Source organism: Amphibalanus amphitrite, unplaced genomic scaffold (genome assembly GCF_019059575.1).
Source record: "Amphibalanus amphitrite isolate SeventyFive unplaced genomic scaffold, NRLGWU_Aamphi_draft 000055F_arrow, whole genome shotgun sequence".
Classification (NCBI taxonomy): Eukaryota; Metazoa; Arthropoda; class Thecostraca; order Balanomorpha; family Balanidae; genus Amphibalanus; species Amphibalanus amphitrite.
Genome location: NW_024881551.1, coordinates 525,784 through 542,701, shown reverse-complemented (window position 1 = coordinate 542,701; position 16,918 = coordinate 525,784). Strand labels below are relative to the sequence as shown.

At 48.2% G+C, this 16,918-nt stretch overlaps 2 protein-coding genes across 2 annotated transcripts; one reads left to right on the top strand and one right to left on the bottom strand.

Annotated features, from left to right (window-relative positions):
- Window positions 1-731: 731 nt before the first annotated feature.
- LOC122378135 (WD repeat-containing protein 70-like) lies at window positions 732-11,219 on the top strand. The gene is made up of 13 exons (XM_043358856.1): window positions 732-748; window positions 5,520-5,841; window positions 6,004-6,111; window positions 6,520-6,623; window positions 7,308-7,501; window positions 7,874-8,104; window positions 8,300-8,480; window positions 8,710-8,894; window positions 9,200-9,338; window positions 9,683-9,829; window positions 9,982-10,132; window positions 10,382-10,550; window positions 10,892-11,219. The coding sequence occupies exons 2-13, from the start codon at window positions 5,544-5,546 to the stop codon at window positions 10,962-10,964; spliced, it is 1,980 nt and encodes a 659-aa protein (XP_043214791.1). The 5' UTR covers window positions 732-748; window positions 5,520-5,543; the 3' UTR covers window positions 10,965-11,219.
- A 168-nt stretch (window positions 11,220-11,387) lies between these two features.
- Window positions 11,388-16,637, bottom strand: LOC122378134 (NADH dehydrogenase [ubiquinone] 1 alpha subcomplex subunit 9, mitochondrial-like). The gene is made up of 7 exons (XM_043358855.1): window positions 16,318-16,637; window positions 14,186-14,409; window positions 13,699-13,881; window positions 13,104-13,348; window positions 12,642-12,803; window positions 12,087-12,273; window positions 11,388-11,677 (listed from the first exon to the last, which is right to left on the bottom strand). Exons 1-7 carry the CDS (start codon window positions 16,406-16,408, stop codon window positions 11,504-11,506), a joined length of 1,266 nt encoding a protein of 421 aa, XP_043214790.1. The 5' UTR covers window positions 16,409-16,637; the 3' UTR covers window positions 11,388-11,503.
- Between the last annotated feature and the right edge of the window lie 281 nt (window positions 16,638-16,918).

The window sequence follows — 16,918 nt, the reverse complement described above, 5'->3', positions numbered from 1 at the left end:
TATTTTACGAGTCTAGGGGGCTTTACGGGCCTTAAACGTCAATGCAACGGGGACCGTTTTGGGGAAAGTTTCTCGGCTGGTGGTGGGGCACCTGTGTGCCGATTTTGAACGAAATCGGGGGGACCCCCCATTGACCCAAAGTTTTGATTTTCCCGTAAAAACTTTCCTATGGGGAAAAAGTGAAATTTTCCTGCAGGACTGTGTCTGGGTAAGCGAGAGCTTTCGATTGATACCCATTTTTATCTCTTTGTGACGTCATTTCTAGGGGAAAACGGGTCATAAAGGTTTCCCTCTACCGGGGCCTTTTTTCCCCCTACCGAATCTGTGCTGTGCTGAATCTGTGCTGAATCTGTGCCAACTTCCGTTACATCACTTTTACACACATCATTCATAATAAAGCATACTAACACGCCGCTTTAGACAATTGCGGCGTCGAGTGGCGCGCTGCTAGCGCTCTTTTTCGATCGCAGAGACCCTGCACGCGCGCGAGCACACTACGTCACGTCCGGGGGGCACAGGTATATGAAAAATCGCAGTGACGTAACACTTTTCTCGCTTCTCATTGGTCAATAGCCCGTTGCCGGGGTAACGTGCACGTATGTGAGCGCCGGCAAGAGTACTAGCCGGCCGCCGATCAGGGCTAGGGCCCGGGGGGAGCGTGGACCGTGGTGGTGAAAAGCGGGTCTATGACTTGAGTGATATGACTTAATCTCTCCCCCGGGATCCAAGTTCAAGCTTATAAAATAAGGCGTAGGTATATTCCAGCTCAACGTTTTACAACCACATGTCCACATTTATGCAGTGTATGTTCCCGCTCTTTTCAAATGCAAAGTGATGCCACTTAAACAGTATATGTATGCTCTTATACTTAAAGGGACCCTCCCACCTTCAAAAAAGTTAATGAATTGGCATGAAAGTGATGTCGCTCGGTTCAGAAAGAGCGAAAACGAATATCTACCAAATTTCATCGAAAAATATTCACCGGTTTTCAAGATATTATACTTTTACTTTTGTTTACTTTTTGGGATCTCCGCTGTTCCTAGCGACTTTATTTGAAAGTGCGGCATTTGTTGCGCGCAAAGCAGCATATACCACCGCGTGCTACAAAACGTTTTAGTCAAACATTTAACGGACGTTCGAAAGCCTGATGACGTCATCAGATTCCCGTAATGGTTAAGAGATAGGGACCACGCTGGTCCCACCCTGCAAGTAAAGGGAAGAAATTTCTTGAACACCATAAAGCTGCGGGGGTTGCGACCAGGATAAATGGTGGTTTTTGAGCCTGGCCGCAAACTTGGCTATCTCAACTCAAAACTAATGTTAAGGTGGGAGGGTCCCTTTAACCCTCGCCCAGCTGGGGGGGTCAATTTGCCCCCCTCCCTGTGGTTTTTCCTGAATAGCAAGAAAACGGCGGCGCGCAGCGCCGCCAAATGTTTAGTACCTTACCGGGCATCAATTTGACACCTTCACACAAAATTTCAAGTCTTAGGTCACCTTAGGCCAGGAGTTATTGAGGTCAAACTGAGGTCATGTTCGAGCAAAAATAAGCAAAAAACATGAAATCTTGAAACGCTCACAAAAGCTACAGTTACTAAGCAATTTCAGAGTTCTTTATATGGTCATGTAGAGAAAAGACTGCGCTACAAAACTGCTATCTCGGATTTTAAAAATTGTGGGATTTAGACCCCCAAAATTCAAAAAGTTTATTTTTTTAGAAAACGCAAAAAAATCCCAAAAGTTTTTTGACTTTCGAACTAACCGGAATATATGTGATATTCCCTGCGCTCTTCTATCTACATACCAATTTAAGTTCGATACCTCTTTTTTGGCCAAATTATAGCGGAAAAACTGTTCAAAATTGATGACGTCGCATTTTTGAACTCAATTTTTAGCAATTCTAGACCACCTAGCGCAAAACAAAGACCACCATTAGACTCCCCGTGACGAGCTGCATCGAACCAATACCCATTTTATGCAAAAATATCAAGTTTGACATTGGACCTTATTTGACGTGATCTTGACCTGACCTTCACCAGAACATGACCTAAACTGGCCCCAAAGGCTGCCTGACCCACATAATCGCATTTGTCATGTAAAATGGACCATAAAAGATGCATCACAGGGTATTTTCATATTTTGATCCTCAGTGACCTGACCTCTGTGACCTGACCTGGTATCAGTGACATTAAATAGCAAAATATGTGATTGACAAACAATACCCCATCGATGACTTGCAATGAAATGCACTTTACTCGATTTTACAACGCATTTCTTGAAATGCCTGCAAACGGTGAAAATTCGACATTTGACCTGACCTGTGACGTCATCGGTTTGACCTAGGTCAACAAAATTTGGTCACAAGGTAGTTCCCTGTTGGGGCTATCCAAAGCCGTTTACTGCTTGTCGCTAGGTTGCGTGGTTCTCGAGATCTTAGGGGGGAGGGGGCCAATTTGCCCTCCCCCCAGCAGGGCGCGTTGCTCGGCAGACCCCAATGGGGCGCGGGTTAACGCTGATGAGAGATTCCATTTATTGATTGATTCAGTATTTAGATTCCTATCCCCTAGTTTGGCATACTGTTTAACGGGCTCCTTAGAGGGACCCTCACTTTCCTTAAATCTATGTAGGTACTCATTTTTCACCAATCACCCATGCTTCATTTCGGAAGAGTCAAGTTTTTGTGTACCTTAAGATTGTAGACTGTTTAATGGCTTCCTTTTGGCTGTTTCAGGGATCACCTCGACTACTTTTAGGGCCACGATAGCGGTATCGACAAAGTAGGCGATCGTGATCTGTAAAGCTGCAGGACCGTCACAGAACAATTTCTGTTGTAGTATTTCGCAAAACCCCCGCATTCTGCATATCATTGGAAGCATAATTTTATTTTTAAAGTTGTAGGTCGTGTAGCTACACGAATACTCCCAACAAAATGCAAGAAACAATTGCAGGCACGTACCTAGGATTTGGCCAGGGGGGGGGGGGGCGGAGGATCCCGGGAGACCTACTCTCTACAGGGGGCCTCCTCTCTACAGAGGGCAAGGGAGCATCATTCTAGGCGAACGTTTTTTTGTGGTGGGGGGGGGGGAGGTTACAGGTCGGCCGACATGCCGGGTCTGATGGATGAATTCTGACGACCGGGGGAGGGGGAGCGAGTATGTCGAGATCAAAAGACATTTTGTCTTCGTCGTTTCTAAGATGAAGCTTTATCGTTATAAGTCACTCGGCTTAGTAGGTTTAGTTAAATTCACCTATGCAAGTGCGTCGCCACGGATTTCTCACTGGGGGGGGGGGGGGGGGACGTATCGACCGACTTAAAAACCCAGAAGTTGATATTGTTACCGCACTTTTAGCCAAATGCATTAGAAGCATACAGTAGCGATCTCTCTTATGTTTGTGAATCAGCGGCGCGAAGCGCGGCGAAAATTTGCAAATCTTTTTTTTTTTTTTTGTCAAAACATAGCTCAAACACAAATTTTATGACCCTTTTAGCATGCTAGTACAAGCCGGAGTTCCTTAACAGTACACATATGAATTTTGATTCAATTTGACATTGTTGGTGTTATTACAGTCACGACCTTTCTTATTGATTGGTGTAAGAATCGGAGGCACGGAGCGCCGAGAAAATTTGCAAGAGCATTTGTCAAAACAAAGCTCCAAATCACACATTTTACAACTCTTTTAGCATGGTAGTACAAGCCGGAGTTCCTACACTCCACAGTACACATATGAATTCCGATTCAATTTGACACGGTTGGTGTAATTACAGTCACGATCTCGTATTGACCTGTGCGTACAACAATTTGCGAAAAAAAAAGAGGGGCCTCCTCTCTACAGAGGACCACCGCTGTACTGTGTGCCTCCTCTTTTTACAGGGTCTCTCAACTACAGAAGGCCTCCTCTCTACAGAGGACTTCTCTCTACTGAGGGTCTATCCCTTTCAGAGGGCATCCTTTCTTCAGAGGGCCTCCTCTCTAGTCTTTACAGGGGGCCTCTCTGCAGAGGACCTCATCTCTGCAAAGGGCCTTCGGCCTCCGGCTTGCTAAAACCACAGTTGATTTCTTATGTGTGTGTAGTGTACCTTCCTGGTTTTGTTTTCCTAGTATTTTCTTTCTTATGACTCGAAAGTCATTTTATAAATTAAACTTACTCCCTCCATTGCAATGCACATTTTCAAGGCCCCCAGTTAGTCTTAAGGCCAAAATTGGGTGGTCGTAAAGCAGAGAGGCGCTGTACCCAGACTCCAGAGCTGCTTTCTAATCGGACCAAACCAAACCAAACCTAACCAAACCTGGCCTAACTTCACATACAACCTACAACCAAAAACCTGCAACCTACATACAACCTAAAACCTACCACCTAAAACCTAAAACCTACAACCTACAGCCTAACCTACAGTGTCTCTCCTTGGTTGCAAAAAGAAGTGTGACGCCTGCTTTCTACTCCCCAAAATAGTACCATTTAACCTTGCCAAGTTGAGCTTTCTTTGATTTGGCCATATTTTAAAATGTTGGGGGGGCTGACTGGCAAGTTGGGGGGGCTGACCAGCCAGTTGGGGGGGCTGAAGCCCCCCCAACTGTATAGGATCCTACGCCCCTGTCAATATCTCATCATAAACATATAAGCCATGATTTTCGACTACTGTGGTGCCATTGCATCATATTTATACCAAAATTATTACGTAATCAAGTACGCAATCAGAAACAGTTTGAAGCCAGCTGAAATGGTAGACAAATAATGCGCGAATGAGACTTTTGAAAGCCTATGCCCTTTGGTCGCCGCTTTGGGCGACTAAGTCATTTTTAGAAGGTTTTTACCATTTTTACAGAGCAATGGCCAATGTGATGTTAAGCTGTGTCATTCTGCCTTAAGCTGAAGACGATTTTTTTAATATGCGTGTCAGAAAACTATAGGGTTTCGAATATTTGCAATCTCAATCTCGTGAATCAATGAAATTGAAAGGCTACCTATCAGGTATACCTATCAGGCAGGTTGATGTTGATGTTCAGTCAGTTTTTTTCTCAAGAATATTGTTTGATATATAGGTGCATGCCTATTTAATAATATGCATGTTGATTTCGTCTAGGCTCTGTTGTAATATTTAATCATTTGTATATGTACATTTTTTTTGTAAAAGAATAAAGCATTGGAAATCAGGCACTTTGGGACGACGGTGAAAACATTGCGCCTGGGGCGACTTGATCAAGACTCTTGAAATTCACTCGCACAAACCACAAACCACATCACTGTGCAGAGGGCATTCAGAGGTTGAGAACTTCTCAATAGTCACGTGACCAAATATAACCTCCAGCGCCCTGTTTTCACCGGCGTCACACTTTTGGTACCTAGTTATGGTTGTTTCATGGAAAGTGGAGACATCTGAAGGTTCTAGGATGATAATGAGCTCTTGAATGTATGGAGTGTTTATTCTGCATTTCTAAGTTTAAAGTACATTTCTGTCTAGGCATGCATTTTAAGAGTTGTTATGTCAGTAGTTCAGTCTAACCATCAAATTTTGCTTTTAGATATTTGTTACTGTTCAAGATAAGATGAAGAAGATATCATTTGGAAAAATATCTTTTGCTTCTGCTGGCACCTCCAAAGACCAAAAAAGCAATAACTCAGAAGATGCTGAAGCACCTCAGGGGTTTGGATCCTTTGGTAAAAAGGATGTAGCTGATGATAAAGTCAAAGGGGATGAGCAGAGTATGGATGAAGAAAGCAATGAAATGGCAAAGGTCATGGGTTTTGGCAGCTTTGGTGGTAAAAAAGCAAAACAGTTTGATATCAACACTGTCTTGAAGGATACCCTGGAAACAGCAGTTCAGCGTAATAAAGACAACATTGGTAAGTTTTCATGCACTTGAAGATATTTTTATGTAAATATATACCCATAAATCAGTGTCATATTGCTGCTAAACTAACTTATCTTTATGGTACACATCAATATACTAATGATCATATTCTTGCCCACAATTTACAGCTTTAATTTAAATCTGTCATTTTCAGAAAAGATGACAGAAATGTCATCAAGTGAAGACCAGTCAGGCACAGCAGAAGAAGCTTCAGGCAGCAAGCAAGATGATGCAGAAGAATCTGATGATGAAGAGCTTATTGGTAATTAACACGTTTTGTTGATAGTGCCCCAATACCACCAAGCAACCAAGTTACCTTTTCACTATCACTCAATCTTTCATGATTGCTTTCCTTCCCACAAAGATAACTTGTCATTGAGGTCAGCCATGCAGCCTATGCCTGAATGGCCAGCTGCCACTTAACACTACTGTCTAGCGTAAAATAGGCAATAAGCTTATTTTCATGGGAGGCTTCTAGGCTAAAATATGGTAAAACTGTGTGCCATTCGATCAAATATAAACTACAAAACGTTTTTATTGAAAAATGCACAGCTATACCGTACTTCTGTCCCGTCTTTTTTTTGTAATCTACCCCACCTGGTCAATCTTCGCCCATTCTGCGCGTGCGGATTTGTATCTCGTTTTTACGTGCGGCTCTGCTTGCGCCCAGGTCCTCCGCTGCCGCCCGCCGTCGCGCAGGAGACAGCCGATGACGCTGCTGATGACGACGAGGACGCGGACAGTGACGTCAGCGACGATGACGAGGATGATGACGTGAGTGATGCTGCAAAATAGAAGCTTCCTGCCTGAGGTATTGGTGATCAGTGGTCAGTCATTGCCCATTGTTTGAAGTGTGTCAGTATCGATAAGATATGCTCGAATCGTGATAAATTTTGCTACGCCATATATCTTTCATTGCGTCTCTTAGGCTCTAGTCTAAGGACGTTCCAGCGTCTTAACTACTTCGCTTATTTTTTTTTTAAAGCAGCCATGCGGGAATCCTTGACCCCGGGCATAGCTTCTGATCTTGCCATTTTTCCCCTTGTGCTTGTGAGTCTGCTCATTTTTCTAACCCAACACAGCCCTCAGCTCCTCCGCCGTCTGTCGCCCTTCCCCTACCCTCCCCCTCTACCACGTCAGGACCGGGCGATTGGTGTAAGATCCCGGTGTATTCTCACACCTTCCTCCGCCGTTTGTCTCCCTCCCTCTGACCCCACCCTGCTGGGTCAGGACGCTCACGGCTGGGTCCCGGTCTGACTAGTCTCTATCCCCCTCACTGGGGCAGGACCCTCGCGGCTGGATCCCGGTCTGACTCTAGCCTCTAACCCCCTCACTGGGACAGGACCCTCGCGGCTGGATACCGGTCTGACTCTAGCCTCTATCCCCCTCACTGGGACGGACGGGACCCTCGCGGCTGGATACCGGTCTGACTAGCCTCTATCTCCCTCACTGGGGCAGGACCCTCGCGGCTGGATACCGGTGTCCACCGATATGTCGCTGGAGCACGGCTCGAAGCCGGTGACGGCGCTCACTGCCGACCCCGCTGGATCGCGAGTGGTCACCGGCGCACTCGACTATGTCGTCAAGTACTGGGACTTCAATGGAATGGACCTGTCGCGCCGCAGCTTCCGCGATATGAGACCTTTCGAGAGGTGAGGCGCTGCACGGAGGGCGGTGGACGGCCCGGGGTTGGGGTGGTGGAGGGTAGATTGCGGCGAAAGGAGGCGGGGAAGGAAAGTCCGGACTCTCCGGAAAGCGAATCAGGAGATGGTGGATATGTTTGTATGACGCGTTTTTTGTGTTTCTCGATCGATTTGTGTTGATCGGCCTCCAGAACTGGATGTATGTGGAATGAAGAGTAAAAAATGTAAGACGTAATTTAGTTCCATTTAGTTCGCAATTTCCCACAATGGCATACATTGTTTGTCGTGATACCGATTCATATTGCCTGGTCTTAAACACCGAACACAGCCACACCGTCTACCTCGCCACAGCTGACCTCAAACCCTGTTCTGTGCCCTCAGCAACCCGATCACATCCGCCCAGTACTCGAGTACCGGCGACAGAGTACTGGCCACCTCCGGCAGCGCAAAGGTCAAGGTATTTGACCGCGATGGCGTGGAACTGTGCGAGACGCTACGCGGGGACATGTACCTGGTGGACATGAAGCGCACCAAGGGCCACGTGGCTGGTGTCAGCGGCGCCGCCTGGCACCCCAAGATCAAAGAGGAGTTCCTCACGTGCGCCAGCGACGGGTAAGTTCACTAAGTGCTAAGGTGTATCTGAGTAAAATGCTATCAGTGAGTAAAGCCATATGTGTGAGCCATCGCCCGGTACGAGCAGATCTTGTTTCCAAGAAATTGCCCACTGTCCAGTTCAGTCTTGCTTGTCAGTCACATTTCCGTGTATTGTCTACGCCTTCCCGCCTAACTCACGCCTCGTGCCGACAGCACTTGCCGCATCTGGCACGTGGACGACGCGGCCAAGTCGCAGCGGCACGTGGTGAAGCCCCGTGCCACGGGCGGCCTGAAGACGCACCCGAGCGCGTGCACGTACAGTCGCGACGGTCACCTGGTGGCGGCCGCCTGTACGGACGGATCGCTGCAGATGTGGGACCACAGGAAGGCTTACGTGAGTAATTGGCAACGGTGGCATATTCAGAGATTACGCGAAGGGCGCGGTGTTGTCTTCAATGAGAGTTTTGAAATAATGTAGACCGTTTGAGGCAGTTTTTGTTTCTAAGCTTTCTACGTAGTCTCCATTTTAAGAAGTTAATTCGCGCCATCGGCTGTTTCTGACCGACTAAAGCTTCCAGTGAACCTCCACACCGCTCACCTCGCCATCCGTTTCCTTCCCACAGGTGAGCACCACTATGCTGGTCCGGGACGGCCACCAGCGCGGCACCGAGACATCCAGCATCGTCTTCTCCTACGACAACGTCAGCGTGGCCACCCGCGGCGGCGACGAGACGCTGAAGCTGTGGGACGTCCGTCAGTTCCGCAAACCCGTCCACACCGCCTCCGGACTGTTCAACAAGTTCCCCATGTGAGTGACCACTCCGGGATTGGGAGGGGAAGGGTCAGAGCGGGTCACGAAAACAGGCAGTTTCGTGATTGTGATAGGTATGGCTTATTTGTTGTTAGAATGCTAATCATTCTGCTATTGAGCGTTTTGTATAATTATTTTAAACATACTTTGCATAATGTCGGCGCTGCAAACGTACTATTTTTGTTTGGAGGAAGAATTTATGTTTCTCATTACACACTGATGCTTAGTTCAGTTGCATGCTCAGTTTAGACTATCCCGTTCTTTACCACATACTGATAAGCTTCCTGCGCTGTCTGCCGTAGGACCGACTGTTTGTTTAGTCCGAACGACCAGCTGGTGGTGACGGGCACCTCCCTGGAGCGCGGGGAGACCCTCGGGCAACTGCACTTCTTCCTGAGGAGCACCTTCGAGAAGGTCGCCCAGCTGCCGGTCGCGGAGGGCGTGAGTTCGGGGCACACGACTTGGGGCGACTTATTTCAACCGATGCTTCAGTCAGGATTGATGTGCATATGAAGAGTAAATGAAAATTGTAAGTTGTAAAGTTAATGGAAATCCGACCAATCCGACCAATTGACCGCATCGAGGCTCTGTATATTTTATATGATTTAGTTTTGTACCCGGGTAAAGGTGGTGTTAAAAATGGTGCAATGATCATCTGAACCCCACATGACGAGACACTTCTTGATGTCTCAAGAGTTAGGTCGCAGCTTGCGTTTTCGCCCCACTTTAGACTATAATTTGCGAACACCATGAATAATGTGTTGACGCCTTACCTTCCCCCTCAGCACGTGATCCGCGCGGTGTGGCACCCGCGGATCAACCAGCTGCTGCTGGGCTGCGGCAGCGGTGTGTGTAAGGTGCTCTACGACCCGGATAAGTCGCACCGGGGCGCCCTGCTCTGTGCAGGCAAGAAGAAGAGCAAATCCAAACAGGTACTGTGGGAGGGAGGGGAGGCCATGGAGGCGTGCTATTGGTTCCTGTTGAACGCTACTTCGGCGAGAAATATAAACTTAATCCGGAGTTCACTGTATGCATTTTGAAATGTGATTGCTATCCCTGATGACTGTTTTCCCGCTGTTCACAGATGGACGTGGTGATGAACACCCAGGTGATCACGCCGCACGCGCTGCCCATGTTCCGCGAGCCGCGGGCGCGATCCACACACAAACAGGCCGAGAAGGCGCGACAGGACCCCAAGAAGTCGCGCCGGCCCGACCTGCCGCAGGGAAAGTCAGGTCAGTGCACCGGATGACACTGTCCTGAGTGCTTTAACTGCATATGCCACACTTCATATACACTCAGCTTGCTCGTTCTCCTCCCTTTTGACGTGAAAAGAATTCAAAATTGACATACTTCTTGCCCGATCTATCATTTTCCTTTGACATTTTTAAGTTTTGACTATTTCTTCGACATCGTACATAAATGGATATACAAACAATGGTTCTATTTGTGCCCAACCCTGACCGTTCAGCTCTCGCCGCCAGGCACCGGCGGTCGGGTGGCCGTTGGCGGCTCCACGATGGCCTCCTACATCATGCGTACGCTCGGAGTGGAGGCCAAGAAACGGGAGGAGGGCGACCCGCGCGAGGCGCTGCTGAAGCACGCCAAGGAGGCGGCCGAGAACCCCTACTGGGTGACCCCTGCGTACGCCAAGTGAGTCAATGGAAGGGATGAGAGGCGGAATGGAATGGAATGGAGGGGTGTATGTGTGCGCGCTTATTAGGCGGATACGAGACGCTTTGGCTGTGAATAGAAGTGGCTACGAATCGATAGACGACGGCGGTTAGTCACTTCGAATCATACAGCTCCCGTCCCGAATTTGGTCTGCGCTTTCATTGTCGGTGTTTCTATAAAGGCTGCTGTCGTGTGGTAGCGGGATGTACGGAGGGAAGCACGGTGAGATCTACACCCCAACAGGTCGGATAACGCCTTCTTAGGGTTTTTTTTTTTTGCGTGTTGATTCGTGTCATTTACCAATTGCCCTGTGTTGACAGGACGCAGCCAAAGCAGATTTTTCAACCCGTGGAAAACTCGGACGAGCCCGATTCCAAGAAAAGGAAGACGTGATCTCCAGTCCGCCTCACTTCAGCATCTCGCTTTCATATTGTTTTCATTCACATCACATCTACATCACGCTTTTTTTGTGTGGCCGAGATCCGTCAGTGTTGTATGATGGACATGCGCCATGTGATCATTTCGTCATATGCCTTTGTATGTTAGTTAGTGGGTGACTTCTCATGCGAGAGCTCGCCCCTGTGGTGGCAATCGGTGCTATAAATGCGACACAATGCGTCAATAATAAATGCCGTTGGATATGACCGACACGGAGTGTTCCCATTTTAATCAATCGGGCCCTGATCCTGGTAAATCGCATTCAAAACTCTCGACACCCGGTCAAAAACTCCTAACCGCTGGTTCCTGTTGCTTTCGTCGCCACTCCCACGAACTCCCCCCCCCCCCCCCCCCCCCACCACCACCAAACCCATCATCGTCCTATTTACAATATATTCACATCATCTCATCACATTCTAGCCCGGTCCGGTGTCGGTCCCGCCCGGCGCTGTCACCCGAACCCCGGCAGTTCACTCAGACACTCTGAGACACTATCACACAGCGACGCGGGGCGGCGCCGGCTTCTCAAACTCGTCCAGCTGCTCCTCGTAGTAGGCGCCCGCCTTGAACGGCTTCAGCTCCCACATGATGCGCTCCTCCATGGTGGTGAGCGGCACGCCGAGGTCGGAGAGGGTGGGCGCCCCGGTCGGCTGGTCTGTCACACATTCCTGTCGGGAGGGGCGGGGGAGGGGTGAGGGGATGAACAGGGAGCGCGGCAGACGGGGCGGTTGGCTGTGGTACCGGCGAGACTGAGCGAGGGAGGAATGTGTCACCGACGTTAGTGACTGATGACAGTGGATGGGATTTTAGCACCCTCTGAACTTTCATTTAGAATGTCGTGGACCTTCAAATAGCACGCACTGCAAAGTAGGTCACTTCGGATTATCGCATGAGAAAAAAAACAGCGTGCCCTTTATCACCACATACCGGCATAATCACGCATCAACTGAGTCATACAGCTAATTGGCTTCTGCGGCAACCATGGTCCATCCATTCAGGCCGCATACCCCCGTCAGGACCCCAGGCCCCATCCTACGATACACCGCCCGCCACTACACCCCTCCGTCTGGTACTCACCCGTTCCACCTTGTCCGGCACGAAGGTGCCGATCGGCCAGCTGGGGCAGATCATCTCGTTGGCGCGCGCGCGCAGCATCAGGAACGGGTCCCACTTCATGTCGTAGCGCATGTAGCCCCAGTCGCTCTTCTTGCGAATGACGCGGTGGAACCAGTCGACCAGCTCGCTGAGCTGGTACCGGCGCGGACTGCGGGGGGTTAAACGTTCAATAGGTAGGTAGTCTCACTAAGGGTGAGCTGTTGAGGATAGGGAGGGTTATTGGCCTAATTTACCATTGTCATTTGCAGTGATTACATAATTTCTTGCCTAAAGTTTAGAACATCCAGTGACCATTGGTCATATAGTCTCTGACTTGCTCGGCGCTAAGTAAGAAAGTCCAGACTTACGTAAGAAGCAAGGTTCGTCGAGTTCTATCGCGTGTCTGAGGATTCCGCAAACAGACGACTGCGTAAGATTACAGGTCACTCACTCCCCCCCCCCCCCCACAAAAACGACAGAGCGCTCCCCCCCCCCCCCAACTCTCACAGCCCCCTGTCACCCGTTAGACCGACTCACCCGAGCGCCTCGTAGGTCTCGCCGGCCGAGTCGGGGCTGCGGATGGCCTTCTCCACGGCGCGCGCCACGTCTCCCACGAACACGGGCTGTTTGATGGTGTGCTCGCCCTTCCGGTAGAGCGGCATCCACTTACCCTGGTGCCGGGTCAGACTAACAAAGTACCTGCGGTGGAGCGTGGGCGCGCGTCAGAGGCTGAGCGGACGACAGCGCGGTGGTCAACCTTGGAGTTCCATCCTCTTATCCAAAGCGAGAGTGTGCTACTTCAGTCGGGAACGAACACGTCCTGTCAAACAAGTTGACCAGCTGACAGCGGCTTCGCAACCCCCTACTCTGCCAACTCCCCTCCGGCCCCATCCTGAAATCCTCGCATTAGCTCCATCCTTCCATCTCCCCCACCCTCCCCAAACACACACACACACACACACACACAAACCCACGCCAGATCCTCCCTTCCCCACCCACCTAGTGAAACGGTCCTCCTGACCGAACATATCGGCCGGCCGGAACACCACCGCATCGGGGAACTCCTCCCGCACGGCCATCTCGCCGCGCCACTTGCTCTTCAGGAACTGCGAGCCGCCCTTCAGCACGTGGCCCTCGGGGTTCTCGGCGGCGTTCAGCGCCGAGAAGTGCACCAGCGTCTTGACGCCGGCCTCGCGACACGCCCGCGCGATGGCGCGTGCACCGACGTTGTTGACGTCATCGAACTGATGGGAGAGGGTTTGAGGTGTTGGAGTGGTCATGGTGGGTGTGCATTACACAGCGTACAGCTCTAAATGGTAAAATAAAAGAAGTGAAGGAAACGGTGTTCTGATATGGAATATAATAAACACACTTAACTACATTTCGTGCGACTAAGCAGATCCGCGGGTAATTCAATATTTTGAAACATAACACATCAAGAATGCCTTCAAAGGCCCCACGATGAAAGCGGGCGATAAACCTCAGACCTCCCATGTGGAACTGAACAACGCGACATGTCGCTACCGCCGAAGAGGCACCAGCAGATACTGAGGTAACGAGCTTGCCACGCTCTCCCCTATACTCCCCTGCCCACCTTGAAGTTCCAGGTGTTGAAGTCGCGCCCGACCAGGTTGATGACGATGTTGGAGTGTCGGACGGCCTTGCGGATCGAGTCCATGTCCTTGAGGCTATAGTGGCAGAACACCACCTGGCCCAGGTCGCCGGCCAGCTTCAGGTGGCGCACGTCGTAGTCGTCGCCCCGGTAGGTGGCCACGATCTGAGCAGCGCGGTCAAGGGCTCAGACGCATAACAGTCGTAGAGGTAGCTTACTAGGCATTAGTAAAGGCGCGCAGCTCGGTCGCCAATATCAACAATCGAAATTGGTGGCCTGAGATAATAGTAATACCACGCTGAAAGTATCAACACAGATATTTGAAGCAAGGAACAAGTTAAGTCGTTAAGTCCTGTTGTTCTACTACGACTTACATGAAGTTCAAATCCCCCCCCCCAAAAAAAACTAACCCCGTCCCCCTTCTTCCATAGCATCCCTCCCTGATCGCTCCACCGGTGGCCGCGCTGACCTGGGAGCCGGTCTTGCCGAGCCGGTTGACGACATAGCGTCCGAGGAAGCCGGTGCCGCCGAACACGGTCACCACTTGGCCCGAGAAGCTGGAGCGTCCGCCGCGGCCGCGCGGCAGATCCGTCAGCCGCGTGGAGGGCAGCACCTCCACCTCGCCGGCCTGCGCCACATTGACTCCGCCCGTGGAGGCGGGCCGCACGGCCGCAGAGAGCGCGCCGCGGCTCACTGTCGGACAGCGACCGAGGAGCGTGGTTATTCTAGGAGAAGGTTGCTCATTGCACCACCAAATCAGCAAACATAGGACACATATCTACATTTATATAATAGCCTACACATCTTGAAATAGGGCAATATGAATGAACTCTGTATAGCTCATACAACCAATGAACAACAAAACTGTGAGCATTAAGCGTGCCATGACGTTCTGTTTATGATTCTCTACCTACATTGCATACACCTACACATCAAGTTTATGGCAGTATTGAACTACACATGAGCTTCAGTGACCTAATTAATTGAGCATAGCAGGGAAAACTGTTTAAATTATTTTGATAAGTATATGACTATGATGATTATCCTATCAATATATGATTTATTTATTTAAATGTTACTGTGTAAAAGCATGACTTGACTTTATCACAGTAGTTGATACATCAAGGTTTACATGTTACAGGTATTGATCCAATAGATCCCAGGTCATTATAACTTACACATGTGAATGTTAGGACAAACACAAAAGAGCATAGGGATAGTTCATAGTTTGCATATGGATTGCTTTCCACCTTATGTCTAACAATGCTGTATCCATACAAAAATAGCATGAAGCATCTATCATTTTTTTGTGATCTACCCATCTCAATGCAGTCATTGTTCCAATGGCACACTTGGTGCTCTTTAACAGTGTCCCATATACCTACCTACTTCTATTGATAGATGTTAGCAAATTAACTGGGCAAATGAACACCTTTTAACATTGCTTAAGTGAAGTGCTCCAATTTCACCTTAATCACTGACTGACACTTTGGGCCTGTTCCAGCGCCTCCAGTAGAAATTCTTGACTGGAGGCTCTACCAGAGGTTTTACTGGAGGCGCTGGAATGCAATCTGGAGATTTCTGGAAATTGGTATCACATATACCAAAAGAGTGACGATTGTTCTCTCTTGAAACGCAAAATTTGTTTTCAATTTTATTAAGAAAGATTAACAAAATTATAGCAATGTAATTTTCTTAACATTCAAGTAGTAAAATAATCAGTCAAAATTCCTTTGTTTACACTCGTGATTGTCACATGTGCGCCATAATTGTAGACCAGAGCCTCCAGAGAAATTTGGACCTCCCAACTCTCTGGAGGCTACTGGAGGTTTCTGGAGCTTTGGCGAGAGCTTTCTGGAGCTTTCTGGAGGCGCTGGAACGCTCTCTGGAGGATTCTAGAGCTTTCTGGAGCTTTCTGGAGGTTTCTGGAGGCGCTGGAACAGACCAATTGCCTTTTCCCACTGTTTAGAATGATGAAGCCACTCTGGAGCCCTAACAGATGAGTAAGAGTAATAATAATTTCACCTGCTGTGCTGAAAGGAAACAGCATCTGAATGGCTACACTACAAATAAAAACCTTTTCACTCATGAAACCAACATAGCACATACCACAATATTGGTTTGTGACTCACGAACTCCACCAGTCACATTGTGGAAACTGCCTAGTAAACCAATCTGATCTTTATCTTAAATAAGAAAATGTATTATCAATTAAGTATCAACAAAAGATGTGGTCAAATTTAAATATTTGCATGTTTTTCTTCCTTATTTCAATTCATTGAGTTCGGAAACCATAAACCCTTCCGTTCACTTCACCCAGGAAATATAGGCAAATCCCATACCCTTAATTGATGTTGGACGTCTTTTCGACTTAAAAATTGAGCATTTAGATCTAAATTGAGGATTGGAGATGCAGGTGATGCTTAAATGTAGAGAAATAGCCTGTAACCTTCGACGATCTACGTCAACATACGGAAAAGACAAAAGTGACGCAGAACATAAGCACAAAATACCGACAAAATCGATGAGTCTCATGCACGAATATTACTCAGTTAAATAATCAATATTTATTTATATTGAAAAAGAACATCTGTCACTTACCACCTAATAGTCCAGACGAATTTTTCAGCAGTGAAACCGCCATAGCGGCGCGCAGCATCTGCCGCTTACAGACGAAGTGAAAATTTAACATCACAATAGTTGGTCATGAAAGGTTTGATGACATCATCAGATTTGATCAAATATTGAACAATATTTGCTTAGAATTGTAAATTTAACAAAGATACAATACTTGCTGAAAGAAGCAGGAGAGAAATTCATAGTTTTGAATGTCTTATCTTAATCTTCGTCCAAATCACTGCAAAACTAAGAAATTTAACCCACTAAATGCAGTATCCCGATATACGTAATCAGAACGACGTGAAGCGTTGCAATGCAATACGGCTAATCAAGGTTTCATATTAGCTCTTAGCTCATGAAGATAAAATAATGCATTGGATGCATTCTTTTTCTGTTTCGGTCCCCCTTTGCGGTCAATGCTTCTCTTCCATAGATATGCTCTATTCCGAATATGATGAAGCGAGTTCTCTATATACCGTGATGAAGCGGATCGGATATTATCATAGGCGGTGTCAGAAAGATGGTTTTTTTTTCTTGGACGCTGCGGGTCGTGTACTTGTTCTAATTATCTTTGTTCCAAAAG